General features: G+C 42.3%; 1 protein-coding gene and 1 non-coding gene across 11 annotated transcripts in view; both read right to left on the bottom strand.

Moving 5' to 3' along the window:
• The window catches only part of COP1 (COP1 E3 ubiquitin ligase), a 132,131-nt gene that overhangs the window by 7,998 nt on the left and 103,020 nt on the right, over positions 1-21,113 (bottom strand). For 3 of the 10 annotated variants that reach the window (XR_015698749.1, XR_015698746.1, XR_015698748.1), the window contains one exon: positions 8,119-8,826. The exons of 1 other annotated variant lie outside the window; for it this stretch is intronic. Coding sequence is in view for 1 of the 9 variants with exons in the window: in XM_087731542.1 (XP_087587668.1) it covers positions 15,667-15,687 (21 nt within the window). In the remaining 8 variants the exon portion in view is untranslated. Of the gene's footprint in view, positions 1-5,787; positions 6,618-8,118; positions 8,827-13,148; positions 13,281-15,651; positions 15,688-17,886; positions 18,035-21,113 lie in introns of those variants that run through there. 6 more of the 10 variants (XR_015698751.1, XR_015698747.1, XR_015698752.1 and 3 more) reach the window with 6 other exon arrangements.
• Positions 10,902-11,036, bottom strand: LOC148052200 (small Cajal body-specific RNA 3). The gene has a single exon (XR_015699373.1).

Genomic DNA, 21,113 nt, shown 5'->3' with positions numbered 1-21,113 from the left:
CACATGTTCATGCGATGGACTGGAAATCCTATTTGGGACTTTCACAGTATTATAAATAATTACAGGCCATGAAGTTTGTGCCTCTTATCTCCCCCCTTTTCTGCACAAATAAAGCATATTTGCCTCAAACTTCCAGCGCAGTCATCATTGAGGTAAGCGTTAATTTTCTGGGTTTTCAGCTAGGTTTGTTCCACAGATTCACAGTTAGGATTCTTAAAGATCTTATTTTAAATTAACAACTTCTCACCTTCCCACCCCAGCAGACGTTTTTGCTAACGAATGGCTGGTTCGTCAGCAATTCTCTTTCAAGCAGACAGACTCACTGCCAAGTAACCCTGAACACTTATTCAAAGGAACTGGAGCTTAATTAAGCAAAGTTGTTGATACAATGGGAAAATATACTGGGTGAGAAAGCTTGCACTCTAATGACCATTGTCTTATGTTATTCATAGGCAGAATAAAAGTATATAGTTGAACTAAATCTAGTGCTGTTCGTACAGAAAGCCCATTCTTGAAGTAAAGCTACTCAGCCCTTACTGAAGATGGCAACTGTTACTCAGGTGCTAGCTTTTAGGACTGAAACTGCAGACAATCTGCAATACATATTTCACCAAAACTTCTCCCATCAACATCACGCGCAAAGCTTTTTCATATATCAAGATGTGTGAAAGCAGTTCCCCAACAGACCACCACTGCTTGACTGCTCTTCATCTTGTAATTAGCAGATTCTAATGGCTTTTCACTCTAAATCCCCCAGGATCCGGTTATTTTCTTGTATGACTCAAGTCAGCTTTTGTTTTTGAAAGAAAATTACAAATTCTAACCTAGGAAACACTATGAACCTCTAGTGTACAAAAATCAAGAGGTTTTTAAAAGCTACACTGCTAGAGTAGATCTCCTCCCAGCAGGGCAATGAGTTGCACGCGGAATTTTATTTTCTTTTTTTCTGCTGTTGTGCTACAATCATTATCAATGAAGGGGTGCACGGTGGGTTGGTTAAAGAGCAGTGCACAACCCACTATCTCCCTGTGTGCCTTTCACACTCACCTAACATTAATCCCTTCTGAACAATTTTAAGGGAATATTATCTATACTGTGAACATCAGGCCCAAGCAGAAATTAATTACTCCTTTAAACTCAGCACTTCTTTAAAGAATGAGGTCTTACACGCAAAAGACGTCATACCAAGACATTTCAGGAGCAGCAACACCCAGCTCCTTAGGTTTTAAACCTGGAACAGAACACGCATGCCTAAACTGCGGTGTCTTTTAATCCTTAGAAACTGTATTTTTATCTCATTCTGAAGGTAGTTCCTTTGTACACACAGAAATAAAGCCTCCTTAGGCTTACCTGGGCCCCCCCAAAAACCCCAACAACTCAATATATCTGAAAAAGGTCTCATCTGTGCTTCCTTCTAGATCCAGTTGCAAATACAGAATCTTTTGGGTTTTTAAGTTTATAAATGCTACACAATTACACCCGCACAGAATAATAAAAGTTATTTTCTTAACACATTAACCCACAGATTTACAGATGGCAGCACTCCTTTGGCTCGCTTTCTATAGAAAGACTTGCCTACAATCATATGCACACACGTATAGTTTCTTCTCACATAGGAATTCATGGACACGCTATAAAGGGAAAAAAGCTTTCAAACAAATTAGTCTTTTTATCATCCTACATCACGTAGAGTTTGCAGCTTCTGCACAAGATGAAGCGCGTCTCGCTAGGAAACGTGCACAGGTAGAAATTCAACATCTCCTTGAATCCCTCCCCTTGCTTTTCTGCAATTCCAGACTTTAACCTCCGTACGAGGGATGCTTTTATCAAGTTTTCTGACACTTCCACATCTGGTATTTTCTAACTGCGACTCTCAATACATGAATATCTCTCTCTTTCCTGCACCCTGAGGAAGCAGTCTTCTTATTTTTGGATTTTACACTTAATGCATTTTTCTACTCCTATTCAGACCAAACTCAGCAGAAGAAGATGCTGTATAACTAGAAGCTTATTTGCTATCATATATACGCAGGTCTCTGTATTCACAGCACATGGGTGCTCAGAGGAAAGCAGCCCAAGGCTTGCTCCAATGACACACTCAAATAAGTAGTAAGCTATCTCTCAGCCAAGTGAGAAATCACTTTTTCTTAGCATGACCTTTCTTTTCAGTGTGTAGCTCTCAAGAAAACAAGATCAACAAGGCAAGTGAAGACCAGGCTAGAAGAAAATAGAAGTACACACGTGTATGGTGCTGCACACAGACAGGCACCGATTTGGTTGTTTCTATGCTGTCTTCTGAATTCAAGATGGAAACGAAGGCCGAGACTAATGGGAAGAGGGCAAAGAAAGCTCTGCAAAGCCAGGAGAGCCAGCCAGCAAAGGCCACCCCAGGAACTGTTGATATATTATAGGCAACTGCCTCTGTAATTTAGTCATTCTGAAACAAAACTGGTTTTGATGTGTGCCTAATTTATTTAGAATTCAAGATGAGAATAACTCGTCAAACACTTACTATTCTGCATCTACTGCAAAGCGAAGAACACAGCTCTAACAGTTGTTGCACGCTCCCCATCAGGCAAGGTAGGGAGACATATGTTAAAACCAAATTATGTTGGCATTAACCTTCCTTCCCTAAAGGGCAAGTCTTCTCCTCCTCTATATGTGGGAATATTGAGCTCCACTGCCCATCTATCTGCAACAAGGTCTCTACAGCTACTTGTTCCTATGGTTGTATATCCCGGGATTTCAGACGCTCCCCATAAACAATATCCTCAAGGCCTTGAACAAAGCGGCAGCAGTATATAAATACAGCTTGCAATAAGCCTACAAAAAAACCCGTATAAACACGCAACACATTAGCATCAATATTGCAAAACCACAGGAAATGGCTAGGCATTAGTTTAGTGAAAACAGCTTTTAGCATCTATTCTCTTAATACTTAAAGCTCCCAATTTGTTTGGCAATTCTACATAATGCAATGCCATACGTCGCTTGACAACTGCACAGTCCAAGACCTGCATTCTTACCACCAATACATTTTCCTCCTTTCTCTTCTACTGTTTGTTGCAGTCAGTCATTACATCATGCTGGAGGTGATGAATTTAATCTCTCCCTAGCCAAGGTCATGCTGCCCTGCCCATCAGTGCTGTATGTGGCAAAACCAAGCCCTGGGGTGCTATCATTACTACTGCTATCGCTGTCGCTTATGCCTCCCTTCCAAAGCCTCATCAGAAAAAAAATGTGTGATCTGAAAAAACAGCCACCAATCTGCATGAGAGTATTCAGAAATGTGACCTAAATCTGGTAGTTTTAGATTTTGATTTTATGCAGACGAACAGCAAACCATCAGGGATCAGAGCCGTAAACAGAAATCAGTAGAATGTGAAAAGCCTTTTCAGCCCAAGCTACTCTAAGACAAGCGCTCCACCCTATAAGCACAGCCTACCATGAGTGCTACGCAGCCCAGTCCTGAAGCACAGCAAGGACTACCACTCCCAGCTGCTGCACTGTGAAGGAACGGATGCTGGTGGGAAACTCCTGAGAGATGCTAAAAGACATGCTTTCCTGGGCCTCCCAGCTCCTCGGTCCTCTTTAATTTACAAGACACTCCTTGCCCTACTGTGAAGGGCAAACTCCAACTTGTTTAAGCCCTGCTTCACATTTAGTTGGTTCTCTTATGCCTCTTTCACACTCATGATGTGTTTCTCCCATCCCTCTTACTTTCTCTATTCTTCTTCCTTCTCCTTTTTGCTAAGTCAGTGCTTTTTCTTCCAGCTCAACTGTATCCAACACTCCTCAGCTGCTCAGTTCCCTCTTTCAAATCTTCTTCACACCTTAATCAGCAATTCCCTAGTTTGTTCAAGAACGCTTTCATCTTTCCCACACCATCTGTCCCATATCCTTCGGGGCTTTTGTATTTGTGAGATCATTGTCCCTTGCATGGCATCTCTCATCAAAAGCCTACTTTCAGCACTCCGTTCTTGAGTTTCAACTGCCTCTTCTACAGCACTGTGTAGATCTTCCCATCTCTTCCTCCCTCCCCTCGTGAATCCACCTTTGAAAATCCTGCTTACAGAACAGTTTCCTTTTCTTTCCAACCCTTTTGCCTCCAACATGCTAGCACCAACACCAATGTGCACATCTTCCTTGGGTTCAGAAAGGAAAGATGGTTAACCTTCCTCTCTGGTCCCAGTATCCAGTCAACCATGTGTATCTGCTCCCATAGGCCTTCTCTTCTTAGCTCTGCACTTCTAGGTCCCTGAACCCATTACTGCACTAGGATGACACATCTGTTCCTCTGGTCCCTGCCTGGGCTGTCAACTACAGCTCATTCCCACATCCATGTCAGAAACATCTGACTAGATAAAAAACAGAGAATAGAAGAATACAAGGAGGCAGAGGCCTTATGGTTAGATGCTGAAACACCATGTTATTTTGTGGGAACAAACTGCTGCTGGGCCAGGAGCTTTCAGCAGGAGAAGGTGATCCACGCCAGCAGCCTTGCAGACACACACATGCCCCAGATATCCTTTCTTTCATGCTTTTTCCTGATACACAAGAGCTAATACCACACGTCAGCTGCTGGGCTGAACTGGAGCACACTCCTCCGAAGGCTGACAAATGGTTTCTAAGTTGGCCCAAGAGGGATCACTGCTAGGTGACATCTCCTGTGCTTTATGAAGCTCAGTGCACCGCTGATGCTGCCAGGGGGCCAGGCACTGGAGTTCAGATCCTGTTATTAAATCAGTCTCCACATAGAAATACCACAAAATAAGCTATTAGCTGGTCCAGCTCCTGCTTCCCTTCCTCTCCCAGTGCCGTTAGTTTCAGTCTCTAAATAGCTGAATGATACAGGCTTAAAATTGACCCAACCACCTTGATGTTAATATTTTAAATTATTAAGTCTTAGTTCTCTAATGCCAATAAATCATTTATATGTGCACATTTAATTAACAATCCAATCAGTAAAAACAACTTAGCATTCGCACAGCACATTTTATCAGAGGAACCAAAGACACATTACAACATTAATTAAGTGTAACAAACGCCCTGGTGAGATAGCTAAGTATTATCCTACTTTGACATGTGGGGAAACCAAGGCAACACACTCAGTGGATTTGCCCAAGGTTAATCCAGATGTTCACAATGAGGCACTGAAGAGAAAGCAGGGAGAAATACCACTGAGATTTAACTCTCCTAATAAGCATTCCTCTTCTTAACTGCAATATTTACTTATCTGCTGATGAGAAACCTGTTCCAGCTGCGTTCCTCTCCCAAACAGACTAGGGGCACAAATCATTGCTAGAAATCAACCGTAAACTGCAACAGCCTGCCAGGTGAGGCTGAACACACTGGGTCCAACATGATACCCAGCCAAGGGTTTTGAAGAACACTTATGACCCTTCCCACCTTACAGTTCACACCTATGCACATATCTAAGCTCATGGGATGCAGGACACTTACCTAGCAGTCATAGGTCCTAGACCTACATCAGTGTCTGGTATCTCTCAAGCACTCCAGCAACTCATTCAACCCTTGGGGAGTTTCATACCAGGCTCCCATGCCAGGAACACGGGAGAAGAGCAAGAAATTCCTGAATGACAATGACTCTGCTCACAACACGCTGAACAGTTATGAATCTTGGAAAATATCAGGTGTCCCAATATCCTCACTCTTCTACAAACCCATAGTTTAACCAGTCTTTCAGGCCATGAAGAGCCCATCCCGCCATCTCCTCCTCCCCCCTTCCCACACCCAGATGACAACCCTTATAGTGGTCCCAGAAAATGGTGGCACCCACACAACTGTGGCAGCTCTGTTTGAGGACATACTCTTCTGTGCCCTCAACCTACAGTTCTAGATCCAGCAGTTTTGTTTGCTTCCCCTATTTTGGTACAGAAAAACACCAATTCCTGGGACTGAGGCTATAGCTGACAGTGAAACTGATTTGGCCAAAGTATCAGGGATAGTTTTTTTTGATAGTGCCTAGCAGCTATCTAGAATTCAGTCCAACAGCCCATACTGGGGCAAATCTAGCCTTGTTTTTTCCAAAAATCATAAATTCTGCTCTGTATGCAAACTACATGCTGTGGAAATGCTTTAGGTTTCCCAATTATCATGTGATGAAACATTTCAGACCCAGATGATGCCTACTGTCAGTGCCTTTAACCCAAGTGTGTCCCTCCCAGTAAAGCTGGATGGATTTTCAGCAGTTCTCATTGAAACCAAGAGGAGCTCATATCCTCAACACCTTTGGCAATTGGATCTCTATGATTAAGGGACCTGAGTATCGATATGAAATCTGTCTCTTGATGGTAGGAAGAGCCTTCCTTCTCCAAGTGGAATGACATACAAAGTGTTGTTTACACGACAGTAATCCCAAAGTCACCAGTTCCTGCATGGCTCCCAGTCTGAGATAGGGTGTGCAGAAGATCCTGTGTAACACAGAATTCACCTAATTAGGGCAAGAGAGAGAAAGGCTTAACTAATATTAAGGTATTAAAGCTACCATAGGCTTAAAACAGGGCAGATAAAGCCCCAAACTAACCTCTGGAGAAATAGGTCTTGCAGCCACGTAACTGGTGGGAACATGTGCTGGCCAGTGCTAGTGGGACAGCCTGGAAAGAAAAACCTTAATAAACCCCTCACGTGACACTGTCCCCTCAAAGCAGAAGTGGAAGAACAATTAATGTATTACAACGACAAATGGTGGCAATCAATACAGGAGAACGGGTTAATCATAGGAGATGTCAGGAATGACGAAGGGAGCCAAGCCAAGTCAGGCTGGCTGGGTCAGCAAGAGGGGAACACTTTGGCAGGAACTCATGAAATGGCTGATGGACTGAGGAAATCAACTTATTGAAAACTGATAATGGATTCATACTCTGCTACTGTTCATTTTATACGGTTTGGCTGTCAACTCTTTGGGGCAGGAAGCTGTCACTCGCCGTCTACTTGAACAACACCTAGTAAACTGGATCTCCTGCCGATTGTAGCTTCTTTGCACCATCCTAATGAAATCACCTCCACCTCTAAGACTGGCCTGACAGAGATGCAAAAAACGGTCATGTTAAAGCCACCTGAATTTGTATGCTTTAACTGTAATAACATCCCTTGAACATACCCATCCATTTTTAAGTGTGATTCCACCACCAAACCAAACCCTGATACTACAATACCCAAACCAACCAGCTTTGAAAGTTCTGGACATATGTTAAAATCCTGACGGTTTCGTTAACGGGTCTTGGAATAACGTTGCAGGGGGACTTGAGTGCTCAATATCTGCGAAACATGTTAAATATTCTGAATGTTTTGCTCATGCCAGCTGGAAAAGAAGGATGATGGTCCCTCTGCATCTGTAAGCCTTCTAATTGTGTTACTGGATGGGCAAGAAGTCTGGCAACCGTGGAAATCAAAGCCTTTATTTCTCTTTAAGCCAGGAATAGTATATTTAATAGCAACAGGAACAGAGTCATGGGTCTAAATGTCAGCACTGAGGATGCTGTCTGTGGCGGGGGAGGAATCACAGCATATGTAAGATGCTGCATCTCCAGCCAAGGCTGCAGGCAGGGAGGGTGATTACACATCTGCGTGGCGAGCAGAGCTACAGCAAGGGGAGGGGAAGTGAGGCACCGTGGGAGAGCAAAATTATTTCATCCCTGGAGGCTGCTTCCACCCAAAGGGCTGCAGCCGCTTGGTGGTAAGAACAGAAGAGGGAAGGGTACCTGCCTGCAAGGTGGCCCAGCTTGTAGCTGCATAAACCACTACAAAATATGCATATATATTTCTTATATTTTCTATGCAACATATATGTATGCGTGCCACAGAAGTGAAATCACCAGGACGTGGTGAGATAAAAGAAGGGACAAATTGTTTCTTGCAGAGAAAAATCAATGCATTAACATTAGCATGTGTATAAGCTTCATGAAATTATACCTATACTAATGCTATTTATAACATACACCTATTTGGGAAAGAGGACTTTGATTTAAGGAATGGAAGTTTAATTAAGGTAAAACAGAAGTTTCCATTAATCTTGAAAGAATCCACAACCTGCTGCTCTCCTTCAGCATCCAATTCAGCTAATGTTATAACAAGATCAAGCGCAGTACTACGTACCTGAAACCTCCCGCAATGCAGACAAGGCTGGGCAAGCTGTACCAAACCACGTGGCCTTCTCTAGTCTTGAGAAATAGGAAGCTTTCTGTCCTCAAAATACTATTTCAAAAATGCCCCGAGTGCAGTGGGCAAATATTTTCACTAGCCAGGGCATGCAGGAAAATTATGAAGAAGAGATGTTGATAAACTTGAGATTGGCAACGAAAAATGGCTAGAGCCTATACCTGTAGGCAGCAGGTTCTGATGATATCCAAAACTGTGTTTAATGTCACAAGCACAAGTTTACTCTTGAGTAGTAATTAGGTAAAATTCCAGTTATACTTAAATCTTCTCCCTGCACATATTCAAGTCATAGGGTTGTGTTAGAAAAGTTTACTGTCTCCTGTTCCTGTGGGACAAGGTATGCACAGGTAAGAATGGAGCAGCGGAGCTGGGCGTCCTCCCCAGGCAGCAGAACCATCTCCTCTTCACCTACAGCCCAGAACAGGGTCAGAGCTGGCCTGGCTCAGGGTCAGCGTGGTCTCTGTAAATCCATATTGTATACAAAACGGAGCTGAACTGGACTTTGAGCTGGGTCATGTCTGCAAGGCTGTCGGGAAGAGAGCGATCTTTTGTTTGTAAACTGAAAGAGATGCTGGAATCCCTGAAAGAAGATACGTTGATGCCCACAAGCCATTTTTGCAGGTCAGTTTTCAAAGTAAGGCCACACTGCAAAATATTAGCTTTGATTACCAAATTGTATGGCTGGTATTGAAAAAGACAGTACAGTAAATTGAATTTTAATAAGATCTGAATGTACTTAAAAGGTGAAGAACTTCATTAAACAAAACCATACAGAGTACAGATGATACATATGAGGTTGCTTCTCTAGTATCCTACTACTGATGCTTCCTCCATTGTATTTATCTGGGAGGAGAAGGGAGTGGGAAGAGAAGACAGCTATGCCTTTAGGTATTAAGAATGATGAGAGTACAGCTTTATAGCTTTAGTACAATAAATGCAAAGCATGATTTCTTCCCTACTTCATTCTGCAGAATGAACTATTCAAAAGATAATAATGAACTTCGCATCATCTAGAGGACTCAATTGTGCTCTGCTGCCTGCTTCCCTGATCCCATCCATCTAAAACACTCCCGAATCCAGAAGGACGAGCGAAACCAGCAACAAAAATGCACCTGAGAAATCAGAAATCACTGGGTCATTCAGCTGTTGAAAAGCATTTTAGATGTAAAAACAAAGGATGTAAAAAAAAAAAACAAAACCAACCCCCACTGAGGACAGAGATTAAAGTCAGAAGAAAAATGTAGGATGTCTTTAGAAAAGTTCATTGATTGGGGGGGGGGGGAAAGGAATATAAATCGAAACTCGACACACAATTCTTACAACTGGAGAGAAATTCCCTATTCTTTCATTCACCTTCCACTTTCCCTCTCCTCAACTTGCTCATTCACCTCCCTGCAACTTACCCTCCCCTAAGGAACACGAGGAGGTAGCCCCTGAATTCTATTGTGTTTGCTATTCTACTAAATCCCATGGATTTACATGGGCAAAATTAGCAGGAGTTGCCTATCAGGCAGTCTCCACAATACCAGATGAGAAGTCACCTGAAGCTCTAGATGGGCTTTTTTTTACAGCCTTTAAATAATTCAGAGAGAGGAGTTGTCAAGCTGAACCCGCAAAGCTCCCTTGACTTTGGACATGCTATTAGACTGCCTGCCTATTGTTTATAAAGACAAAAGTGAAAACATTACAGGATTGTATGTCTGCATGGGAGGGGAGTCAAGGACTAGAAGAACAAGGCCTGTTGGGACAGAAGTAAAAAAAACAAACAAACAAACAAAAAACCCACCCAACCAAACACCGATGGGAAAGCAGAAGTAGGCAATAGGTGAAATACAGATGTACCAGCAAAGCAGCAAGAGCAAGTTGCCAGTTTGGTTGTGCTATAAATAAACAATGCTAGCAGTTTCTTGTGTAATATGATGTCATTCTTTAAAAAGGAAACCCCTAAATGCAAATGGTAACTTTAATTAGCAATTAAAAGCACATCTTCCCAGCTATACAGCTGCAGCCACCTCTCCCAGATCTGTCTCACTTCTGCACACCAGTGACAGTTATCAGGCAGTGGGCCAGCACTTAATAATCCCAAACCTCAGAGACAGCAATTTCATCCTTTCTCCCTTTCTTCCCTTTTTTTCTGGGCTTTTTGGGTAGACAAAGATTTACTAGGTCCTGCCTGGGGACGCCAGCAAACCACAGGTGATGGCCCCTGACATCCCAGGGAGCTCACACACTCCAAGGTGCCTTTTAGATTTTTTTTTTTTTTTTAAATGACTCTGGGGCATGCACAGCTTTGATAGGGTTTTGCACAGTCATTTTCAATCAAAGCTGCAAACGTGGCTTTACAGCAAATGACTGCTTCTTAAAGCAGCAAGAAGAATTGAGAGGGAAGGGGAACCTCAGGATGTTGCAGCCCTGCTCCACCCATGCACATCTCTCCAACTAGAACATAATCACCTCTACAGCCAGTTTGCTAAACCTAATGAGGACTTTAAAAAAAAGGGGGGGGGCGCATTTTAATACAAAACCCAATAACTATGACTACAGTCTTGCTTTAAACTACTGAGCTGGATTAACTCTTGGCAATTATACTTAGCTCTGGATACTGCAGACAAAACCCTGCTCAAGGGCTGTCCCCCACGTGGTGGGACATCACGGCTGGGCAGCAGAGTCACTGCCAAGGACGCTGCAGGAGCTGCCTTGGCACATTACGGGATAATACACGTGTGTGGAGGGGAACGATCCGGTTCAGTTGGCTCTCCTAAAGCAGACAGAGACCTCCACTTTGTTCTAGGAAGACTGCAACGGTGGACAAAACATATTTCTTTTGCCCATGACTGGTCCCAACTGGTCCCAGCAGCTTCCAGTCCTACACAATTTCATGATTAAAACAGCCTTTTATTACACTGTCTTTTATCCCGGGCTTCTGACCGTATCAAATCCTAAATGAAACATGACATAACGCATGCAAATAAGCTGAAGAAAAGAGGATTCGAATAATAGGAAAATATCATTAAGTGGGAAAGTTTAACTCAGAAGGTGAAAATCATTCTAGCCAGAAGAAAGAGATGCTGCATGGGGCACGCATGCACGCCCAATGGCCTTAAAACGCAGCACTGACGGCTCCTTTCTTACTCGCTCGGTGACTGCCAGCTAACAGCAGTGCCTGAAGCTGCAGTGCCTTTAATAAGTCCCTAAATCTCCTGGCCTTGAATACGCTTCTAAACTCCAGGGAACAGTTTTGCCAACGGTGTGCTGCCTGCCAGCATCCCTACAGCGAGGCCATTAAACAGCAAGCGGGTTTGTTGGTTTTTTTTTTTCCCTTTTTTTTTTTTTTTTTTAATGTGGTACATGCATCTGAAGTAAGTATTGCCAGCTCCCAAACATTACCGATCACAGCCCACTATCAGGTAGGAGTCTGAAATGAATTGAGGGGCTGTCAAGCTGACACGTCACAGCCTGGAAATCCTTGAATTAGACGCTTCCCCCCCACGCTCTCTCCTTGGCACTCTGAAAGGGTGAAAACCAGATGACATCCTTACTCTGTTCTAGGCTGTAACTGGAGATTTAGGACAACCTGACAGCTCTACACACTTCCTGCTAGAAAACAGGAGATTAAAAAAAACCACATTAATTCTTAAAAGTACGGTTTTGTTAGCATCACTGCATCGGCAGTGTGCAGTTGGGGCTGGTGGCAGCAAGGGGAGCGGTGGATCATGCTGCTGCTCTGCCTGACACACTGCCTGACAGCCTCAGGTAGCTGGAGTCTGAGCTTGTCCTTCTGTGGGGTCCCAAAGAGGAAACAAGGCTGCATTCAGGTACTTAATTTTCCATCCTGGCCACTCCACAAACCCAGCAGCTGCTCAGTTAATGGCAGACCTTTAAGCTGTCAGAGGCTTTTGCAGGTGGAGTGAGCCCTTTTTCTTATTGCACAGCAAAATAATTTCTAGCTAATATACTACACAGATTTAACTCATTCCATGCAACACCACCTAACAACTTTATTGCAAAAAAACTAGAAAGCATTTTACTTTCTAATGAGCCAGCAAATGAGGAAAAAGCATCCTTCTTCATATGATGTACTCGCAAGCAGCTCTCACATGCTCATGGTTTCTCAGCACCGCAAGACCAAAAAAGGCTTTCAATAAAGTGAGATCTGGGTAATGTTCTATATAACTGTTTAAGGACAATTCAATCATCTTTGTTCTGGATTAAAGTCTTGCTCCCGATTAATCTTAACAGAGTAATGAATAGGAAATCCACGTCCCAGGAAGTAGGAAAGATTTTATCTTTAAACCCAATTCACAAGTAAAATCATCTCTCTCACAATGGATAATTCTGCTACTGTTCAAGTTATTTTCACACAGTGGGTATAAAAAAAATTATCTCTAGGTATCTCAAATTGCAATGACTGTTTTTAACGCTCCCTGTCATTTTGAAGGCATGCAAAGACTGTATCAAAAATACTGTATCAAAAAGAGGAGCTCAACAATCAAGAAATCCATTAAGCTACCAATGACACTAATAGCAAAAAAGAAGTTTAAAAAGACTCAAGTATAAAAAGAAAAAAAAATCATGTCATTTTCCTACTGGGATTATAGGAGTGAACAAACCCCCTTGTGTTGCGACACAGTACCTCTGATTTTATAATATCCTTCAGCTACATAAATATTAGAATACAAACCCAAGCTCTGCTGACAAAGGGTGAGGGAAGACAAACACACACTTATAGCATTTGATTTTTTTAGCTCATCTGCTTCATCCTCCTTCGATTTTAGATATTCTTTCTGAAGAGATGCTGCTCAACAGACACCACAGCGCTGGAGCTGGACCACAACAGGTACCTCCTGCTTCCCTCTCAACCTGACGATGCCTCAAATGTTTCAGAGCAGAGATGAGAAATACAGGACACAGTACAGTGGATATAGGAAAATAAAAACTGTCCTCTTCCAGGACTCAACACTACTTACTTCTCGTCACAGCAAACTTCGTGTACTGCTACAGTCATCAGCAGAAAAGCTCCTGTGAAGAGTTCATGATCATCTACTGCTCTAGATATAGCTTCCAAGGAAGAAATAAGTGATGGTATAAAGAAATGGCCTCTAAAAAAAAAAGCCACACACAGAGCACATATACAGTATGAGTTTGTCTGGATGAGGAGACAGATGCTGGGGCTTGGTGTGCATCACATTCATTACTTCATTAATTTTGATTTGTAGTGAGCTGGGCTCAAATTCCACATTCATATGTTATCTGAAATTAACATAGAAGCCCCAGCCTGGCCGAAAATACACTTGTCTGCATCATAAACCCACCTCAAACCTGCTTGCAAAGAAAGACAATGGAAACTTCAAAAATCTGTACAAAAATGAGTTTTCACAGCTCCCCTCCCCAGTGCAGAATGGGTAATTCCCAGGTTCGCAGTGAATAGCAAAAGCCAAAGATTTAGTGACTGTGATGGGCTTACGAGGAGGAGACTGTCCTTGTCCACACCTGTGTGTTTAGACAGCTCTGCTCTCGGGTGAAAACCAAGGAGCCTTACAACGGGAAGAAGAGGGATCGCTGCAGAGGATGGCCAAGAGACATGGAGAGGGTCTGAGTTTGCATTCAGGTATACACGGGGAAAGCAGCAGCCAAATTGCATCCCTTCACCCTGTAACCATACGTCTATCCAAACATTTATCTAAAAAGAAATCTCTAAAGTGGTATTTTTCTTATATAAACATCTGAGCATCAGCAGAGTGATTTTTCACAGTGTGGATCTTTGCTTACTTTTGGCAAGGCAAATTATATATATTCTTAAGTTTTGGAACAAAGAAAACTCACAAGTTCCCAGTGCCGGCTGCTGCCTCCTATAATACTAGAAGAAAAGTTTCACAAACTGCTAACTCCTGTTTTATTTCAGCTTTTCATGCATTTCCCAACAATTTAAATGTCCTCTTTTGCATTGTCACGTCAAGCGTGAACCTAATGAAAACAGAAAGCCAACAGTGAGATGAATCCTTTTTGTACTAAATAAGGACATTTGTATTTCACTTCCAGCTCATTTTCTCTCCTTTTTTTTTTATACTCCTGCTGGCCCAGATTTATCTTTTCAAATGCTGGAGCTAACGTGCAAGTTGTGAAGCAAGGCACACACAGAAGCACTATTAACCTCCTATTTTAATCAAGGATATTTCACTCTAAACAAGTCAAGTCTTCCCCCAAGCACATACTCCCCAGACTAGACAGGCTTGCTGTTATTTGGTAGTCAGAAGAAACTTGGCCAGAGCAGTCTGCTTTGTAGAAGGTCTTTCTTGGAAGAAAAAGGCAACGAGGTCTCAACTGATCAACCTAGAAACTAGGAAGAAAAAAAATCATATATGCCTGATTTACACTCTGAGACTTGGCTAGCAATGCTGAGCCTCTGCCAGCACGGGTGGTGAGCAGGGATACTTCTCCTGCTGCAGTTAATTTATGTGTTATCTACAGATTACAGGTAAAAGGAACTTTTTTTAATTTAATGGATCTGAACCAATCTTTCTTCCCAGTATATGTAATATTGCTTATCTTCCCTCCAGTATCTCTCATTATTATAAGTAAATGGGAAACAATACACTGTCTCATCTGCCAGCTCCCCAGGCTGCCCCAGCTATACCTCTCTGCTTAACTTAATATTCACTTCAGACATACTAAAGTAAAACTAGAAAATCCAGTACTGCACCAAACAGCTCACCTCTCTCCAGCTTTAGCAACCAGATAAGAGTTTTGGAAGAGATTATGATACACAACAACATATAAGAGATGTAATTGTTTGAAGCAGCGCTTCCCTTGCAGAATTCAGAACACCTCGTGCAAGGGTCAACACAACTCCATTCAGCTGCACAACCCCGAATTTAACAGTATCATTTCTGTCTAAAAGGTACTCATTAAATTACTAAACATAATTTTCCTGCCATACTGGCTTTCCCTTCCTTAGAAAGGACTGATTATTATAATTCTGCGTGTATCCTATATAAAAACAATTATATATCCTAATTACATATCCAGGTAGTTTCAATTCAGACACAAGATTGCTTTCAAAGGAGTGACTGTTTTCACTCCGTGCACATAGCTAGCTCATCTAGCATTAGCTAGAATTAGATCAGAACAGCACCAAAAGGAAACTAAGTCTTATTTAAATAGGTTAAAAGGATCAAATCAGTGTTGCTGCTGGAAAACCAGTCTGAGCAGTTGTTTTTACAAGGAGTGTCATAAAAGCCTTAATTCTTGCTTTACCAACACGCAACACAATTGGCATTAAGCTGGTCACAAATTACTGGGTTTCAAAACACTTCGGCGTTTTGTTACTGATAACAGAAGGGCAGAAAGCATATGAAAACCTTCAGAACAGTTGCCCAAAGCCAAACAGTAACAATATTAATGCAGAGACCTACATAAAGTAAAGCTTTTGCAGAGAAAACCACCTGTGCATAAATGCTTCTACTTCCATTTCACCCAGAGGTTAAATTATGTGATCAAAATCTTGTGCTGGAAAGAAAAAAAATCAGTTCATATTTTTTCCACTTCATTTAGACTCTGTAAAACATTAAATCCTGCCATTAAAATTGCTTAATTAGGAGTGCTAGAGCAAAAGGTTGATGCAGCTCATGAGCTGTAACTACTGAATGGTGGTGGCCTGGCAGGACTTGCCATCAGTAGATGCACTGAAGAATGGGGAAAAAAACAAAACAAAACAAAACCAACACAACAGACAGTAGTGCAAGGTTGCTTTGACTGTAATTGAAACAGTGTCACTTGTTAGAGTGAATGAGGTTATAAACCCACCTTCAAAAAACAGCAGTGACAGCAGACCACCAGCAGTGAGGGTTTCAAACACCCTCGATGTGGGAATTCTGCTGCTGCATTGAAGTCAACTTCAAAGGCGGTGGTTAGCCCAATGCCAATGGCTTTTCAAAACCTGCTTCACTCTTGCTTTGCTTTTGCTGGTCTGAAACCAGAGTCCTCCTTTAGCACTGATTAAGTATTGAGAAATGCAGCTTTACCCCTGCAGCTCCTATCTTAAATGACCCCCTTCATCTGCTTCATAAAACACTGAATACTGGATGACTTACTGAGATTAGCTCTGAGCACTCAGACCTCATCTCACTGCCACTTTGTGCCAACCAGAGATTTCAGCAGATAGATGGCACTTCAAAAAAAAGCCAATGTGAACCTAGCAGTGGAAAGGATAGCAAAGGCTGCTCACACAGGAGATGCTCTGACTTACAGGAGACCAGCTGTGGTTGGAGCTTGAGATCAGGCAATAGATGCTGGCTCAGTACCTGTAAAACTTGCCTGGCTCCTACAATGACTTACTGCTTTCAGGGGGCTCTGCTCCAGGACATTATACATAATATACATTATAAAAACCCTAGAAAATACTAGGGATGAGCCTTCTTACCCAAAGGCTAAGAGTTGTGGGGGAAGCGAGAGAGCATGCCTGCCACCTCTAATCCCTAGGGCAATAGAGAGTGAAATGCCTGCAAGACAAAGGCATAACACTAAGAACAAGCATGGGAAGAGAAGAGCTTACAACTCACAACAAACAGGTTTCCAGGCATCATCTGGAAGAAAAAAAAAAAAAAAACCCAAACAAAAAAAAACCACCAAAAAAACCATGAGCCAAACCTTACAACAGGCTTATCAATTATTTAATCAGCATCTCTAGAACCCAGAAGGATATGTATCAGAGTTCAGACCAAGTGGCCCAACAGCAGCACTGCAGAGGTTGGGTGGGAAGGGAAAACAGTTGTATAATTTAATTCTAAAAGCAAATGCTCTCTGAATACGAATCTGCTCTTTTTCTCTCTCCACCCCAACATATAATATAAGGGTGACCCTGAGTATCACCCTAATACAAATAATTTTCTATTAAGTTGTACGGTTTGGGGCATAGCTTATACAAAGGGCCACACAATACATACTGCTGCACTTCAGCTTGCACCTTGTAACATTATGGTTCAGTAGGGAGTTGGGGATGGAGTCAGGAATGAAGTTCAGGTTCCAGGTGAATTCCTGACTTGGGTTCATCTGTTATAAAACTCATACTCAAATAAAGAATTGATGGCTACTAAAGCAGCAGAGTCCCAACAGGAGAGAAACATCCACTTACAAGTTTAATGACAGCTGCACAGAGACTTCTTTGCGTCCCCGGTTCATAGCGTGTATCATACCAATACAATTTGTGATTGCATTGGGATGCTCTTATTTTTTAAAGCCTAGGAAACAACAAGAGCCTGCTTGGACCTCTGCTTGCACCTGCAATGAACTGCAATCCATTATCTGTACAGCTGCACCATCGGGATCAGCTACTGGAACTGTAATGTCAACAGCACTCAGAGTTATGTCGACCACTATGTCGTTCACTTGCTCTAGGAAAGAGATGACTCTAATAAGGAGGACCTCAGTCCCATCTAGAGCACACTGTCTACTTCTCTTGGCATTAGAAGAGACACATTGGTAAGCAAATATCAGCTGTAAAAGTCTGAAAGAGTAAATGCTGCCTTCATTCAAGAAACATGTGCGACTTTGATCTGCCTTCACTTCAAAAAAACATCAACCCCTTGGCAATTTTCTGCGATCATGCAGGGAGAAAAAAAAAAAGCCTCACCTTGCAGAAGGAAAGAGAAATTGAGTTTGCAAATGTAAACTTAAAACCAACAAAGAAGAAAAACCCGAGCCACCTACATTTCTTGGAAAAGCTATTCTTAAAATAGAAGCTAGAATGATATCAGAGTGCTGCAGTACCACAGGGGACCTGAACTTCCAGAGTTGAACAAAAGCGACAGACTCATCCCCTCTGTTCGCACTGTCGGCACAGCCAGCTGCTCTGCATCTAGGAAAAGAAGAGTTAATGTAGGCACTGATGTACCAGCCACCTGCTGGCATGCCACCTTCAGCCCTGAAACAGCAAAATAAATGGTGCAATACACCTCCCCCCCCCCAACACACTAGACAGGAGGAGCACAGTGGACAGAGGTCAGGGTTATCAGGGAATCACCTGGCTCCCTTCACTCCTGCCCACACTGACTGCAGCAGCAGTGCGGTCCAGCAAGTGACTGCCCTCACCAGGAGGAAGCTCAGAGGGTGTCCTGCAACCGGGGAGAGGCAATACCAAAAGAACATTTACCAATATTTTTCTTCTTCCACAGAAGACTCAAAATTAAACACTTTCTCCTAAAGCCTGTCATTTGCATAATCACATTATCAAGATGGTATTTCACATGGACTGAAGTGTCAACACACTGGAATTTCAATATAATGTATGAACTGTTAATAACAGAGTATGATTTTTTTTTTCCACAAAGTTCTCTGCAGTTGGATTCCAAGGGCTGTGATAAGGAATAAAATATTGTTAGTCATCTGAGCATTTTTTTAATTAATTCTCCTTAGCCACAGAAAAAAATGGAGCCCAAAATGAGCATTTGAAGAGATATGGGTATGAAAGTATATAAGCATGTTCAGCACAAAGATGTCACAAGTTCAGTGTGCATGCTTCTTTTATCTGCAAGGTAGAAATTATTCTGCATATGAGAACAGTTTTCAAGCAGCATATAAAACAATATATACAGTGTGTGTTGGTATACGTAAGTCATATGCTAAGATTGGGGGCGGGGGGGAATCAAGCATGCATGATACATGAAGTATCTTTTGGTATTCTGGGTTCCACTTGTTTTTAACGAAGATTCGAGAATTTCAAACGAGTAAGGGAGGAATGAACATGAAAAAGGCAGGATGAAAGAGAAATAAAATGTATTTACTACCTAAGGAAAGTGTGAAGCAGCAAAGTAATAAAAGCCAAAGAAAACTTCTTGTTTAAAGCATTGCCAATGGCCAGAGAGCAGAGGGCATGTCAAGAGGAGTGGGAAGCCATCACCCAGACAGCTGGGAGCTTCACAGCACACATGCTACGGGGCTTAGCTTCCACAGGAAGGAGGAAAATCTTTGAAGATTTTCAGGAGGGGGAGAAAAAAAACAGTAGAATAAACCTGATCAAAGTCACATCTCTCTGCTTTTCTTAAAAGCTGCTCACTCAGCCTCCTGTAAACTGCTGTGCATTTCAATCACAAGAGAGAAGATGAAGACTATCGCATTTCCAGGATGAAGCAGTAGTGCGCTACTGCGCCGGAGAATAACCTGCAAGAATACTGGTTTGGGAGATGCTGCACACGAATGCTACAGGCCAGCCCTGGTCTCGGAAAGAAAGGATGAGTCAGAAAACAGCAGGCGCCCTCCTGAAAATATTGCGGTTGGAGCTATTCACACTGCTACCTGTGCCAGCAGCTGGTATTAGAGGCAGGCAAGAGAAAGTTTGGGTCTGATCACTCCAGGCAGGCATTTATCTCGTAAGCTTTAGATTACTACCTGGGTATATCTTAACATCCGAACAACTAGTTGAGGATGCTGCAAAAATAAAACAACACTGAGTTGAAGCTGGAAGTCAAAATTCTCACCAATTTTGAGCCTTTAAAATTTCAGCAGCAAGTGGAACAAAAATATCAAGTCTTACACCTTGTTTCCCCTCAAAATCCCACTGGAATTTATATTTCAGGTTACAAGAGATGTAGTTACAGTCACAAGTTACTTAAGAATGACACTGAATAAGCATTTGGCTATTTGGAAATGACAAAGGAGGTTTCATTTTTAATGTTCATAAGTCATCCAAATTAATTAGCGCTTTAAAATGGCAATGAATCACTTCCCAAAATAATTTGTATTGGCTAAATTAATTCCAGTGAAGGGAGCCAATTTGCTGATTGTAAATTATCTGAGTCCCTGACTAGCTCCTGTGTACATTGCGTACTACTTATTAGGCTACTGGGAAACAAGGGATGACTACTTTTCATCAGTGAACAAGATTACAGTCCTATTAAGTGACCAGCTTATTGCGGTGCAATCGTAGGTTTCTATTTAAAGAATTCAAGCCAGACATCATTAAGAAACAAAGCTGAATGTTCAGAGGAAAGGAAAAATAAACGGAAGAAAAGCTCATTTTCTGAAGAGATGCACCAAAAACCTATTTGAAGGGAATTTCCATCCTCTTAGATTAACAAGGAAACGTTCAGAGATGCAAGACTATGAAGATAGTTCCATCATATGACAGTGCCTAAAGGCAACCTGAAGCCTGGAGTCCCAGAGCCTGCTCCTCTCACTTGCGGCGAGATGATTGTTTCGAGACTCCCCTAAATTAAAATTACTTTGGAAGAGCAACAATGAGGTGAAAAAACACATACACGGATTTCTGCTCTCCCCTGTCAGGCAGAGGAGACGCTTTCGTAGCACTGCCATGCCACCACTCTCAGAGCCTTCCTCCCCAGTGCCAGGAGACCTCTGCATCCATCCAGTGTGTACCATCGCCCACCCGCTCACTGCAGCGAGATGACTTGGTCAAAGTCTGCAGTGCTGTTCTCAATGGATTTTCCTTCTTTACCCCTCTAAAAGAAAAAAACGTATGTACATAAAGCTTTACCTAAGCTTATTTGCATGGCATTCTCCTGCTCTTATCTGCATCTCCTCACTGGTATCAAAGTCTCAACATTTCTGCTTGAGAAATCCTTCCCTGGCTAACCTGCTTATCAGCAGTAATGAATACTCATGCAAACAGGTACAAAATTAAATGGCTTCTTTACAGTGATTATGATAGATTGAGCCATGCTTAATCTACATAATCAAATTGCTTCTGTGTTCAGTGGCAATACCTTTTTGCTGTCCTGGGAGCAAGTTCAGCCTTGGTTTCTCTTTTGACAGTTTCCTTCTGAGAAACACTAACCATGACTGGGAAAGGGGCTACTTGAGACGCAATTATTTAACACAGCTGTATGAGGCATGTCTCAAGCTCTGCAATATGGCAAAGCAGGTCTGAACAAAAGGTGTCCCCTTTAGGGAAGGGAAAAACATCACGTAGAACACAAAGG

Source organism: Nipponia nippon, unplaced genomic scaffold (assembly GCF_047370975.1).
Source record: "Nipponia nippon isolate SJK-2023a ecotype South Korea unplaced genomic scaffold, ASM4737097v1 scaffold_5, whole genome shotgun sequence".
Taxonomy (NCBI): Eukaryota; Metazoa; Chordata; class Aves; order Pelecaniformes; family Threskiornithidae; genus Nipponia; species Nipponia nippon.
This window is presented reverse-complemented; position numbering and strand designations above follow the sequence as displayed.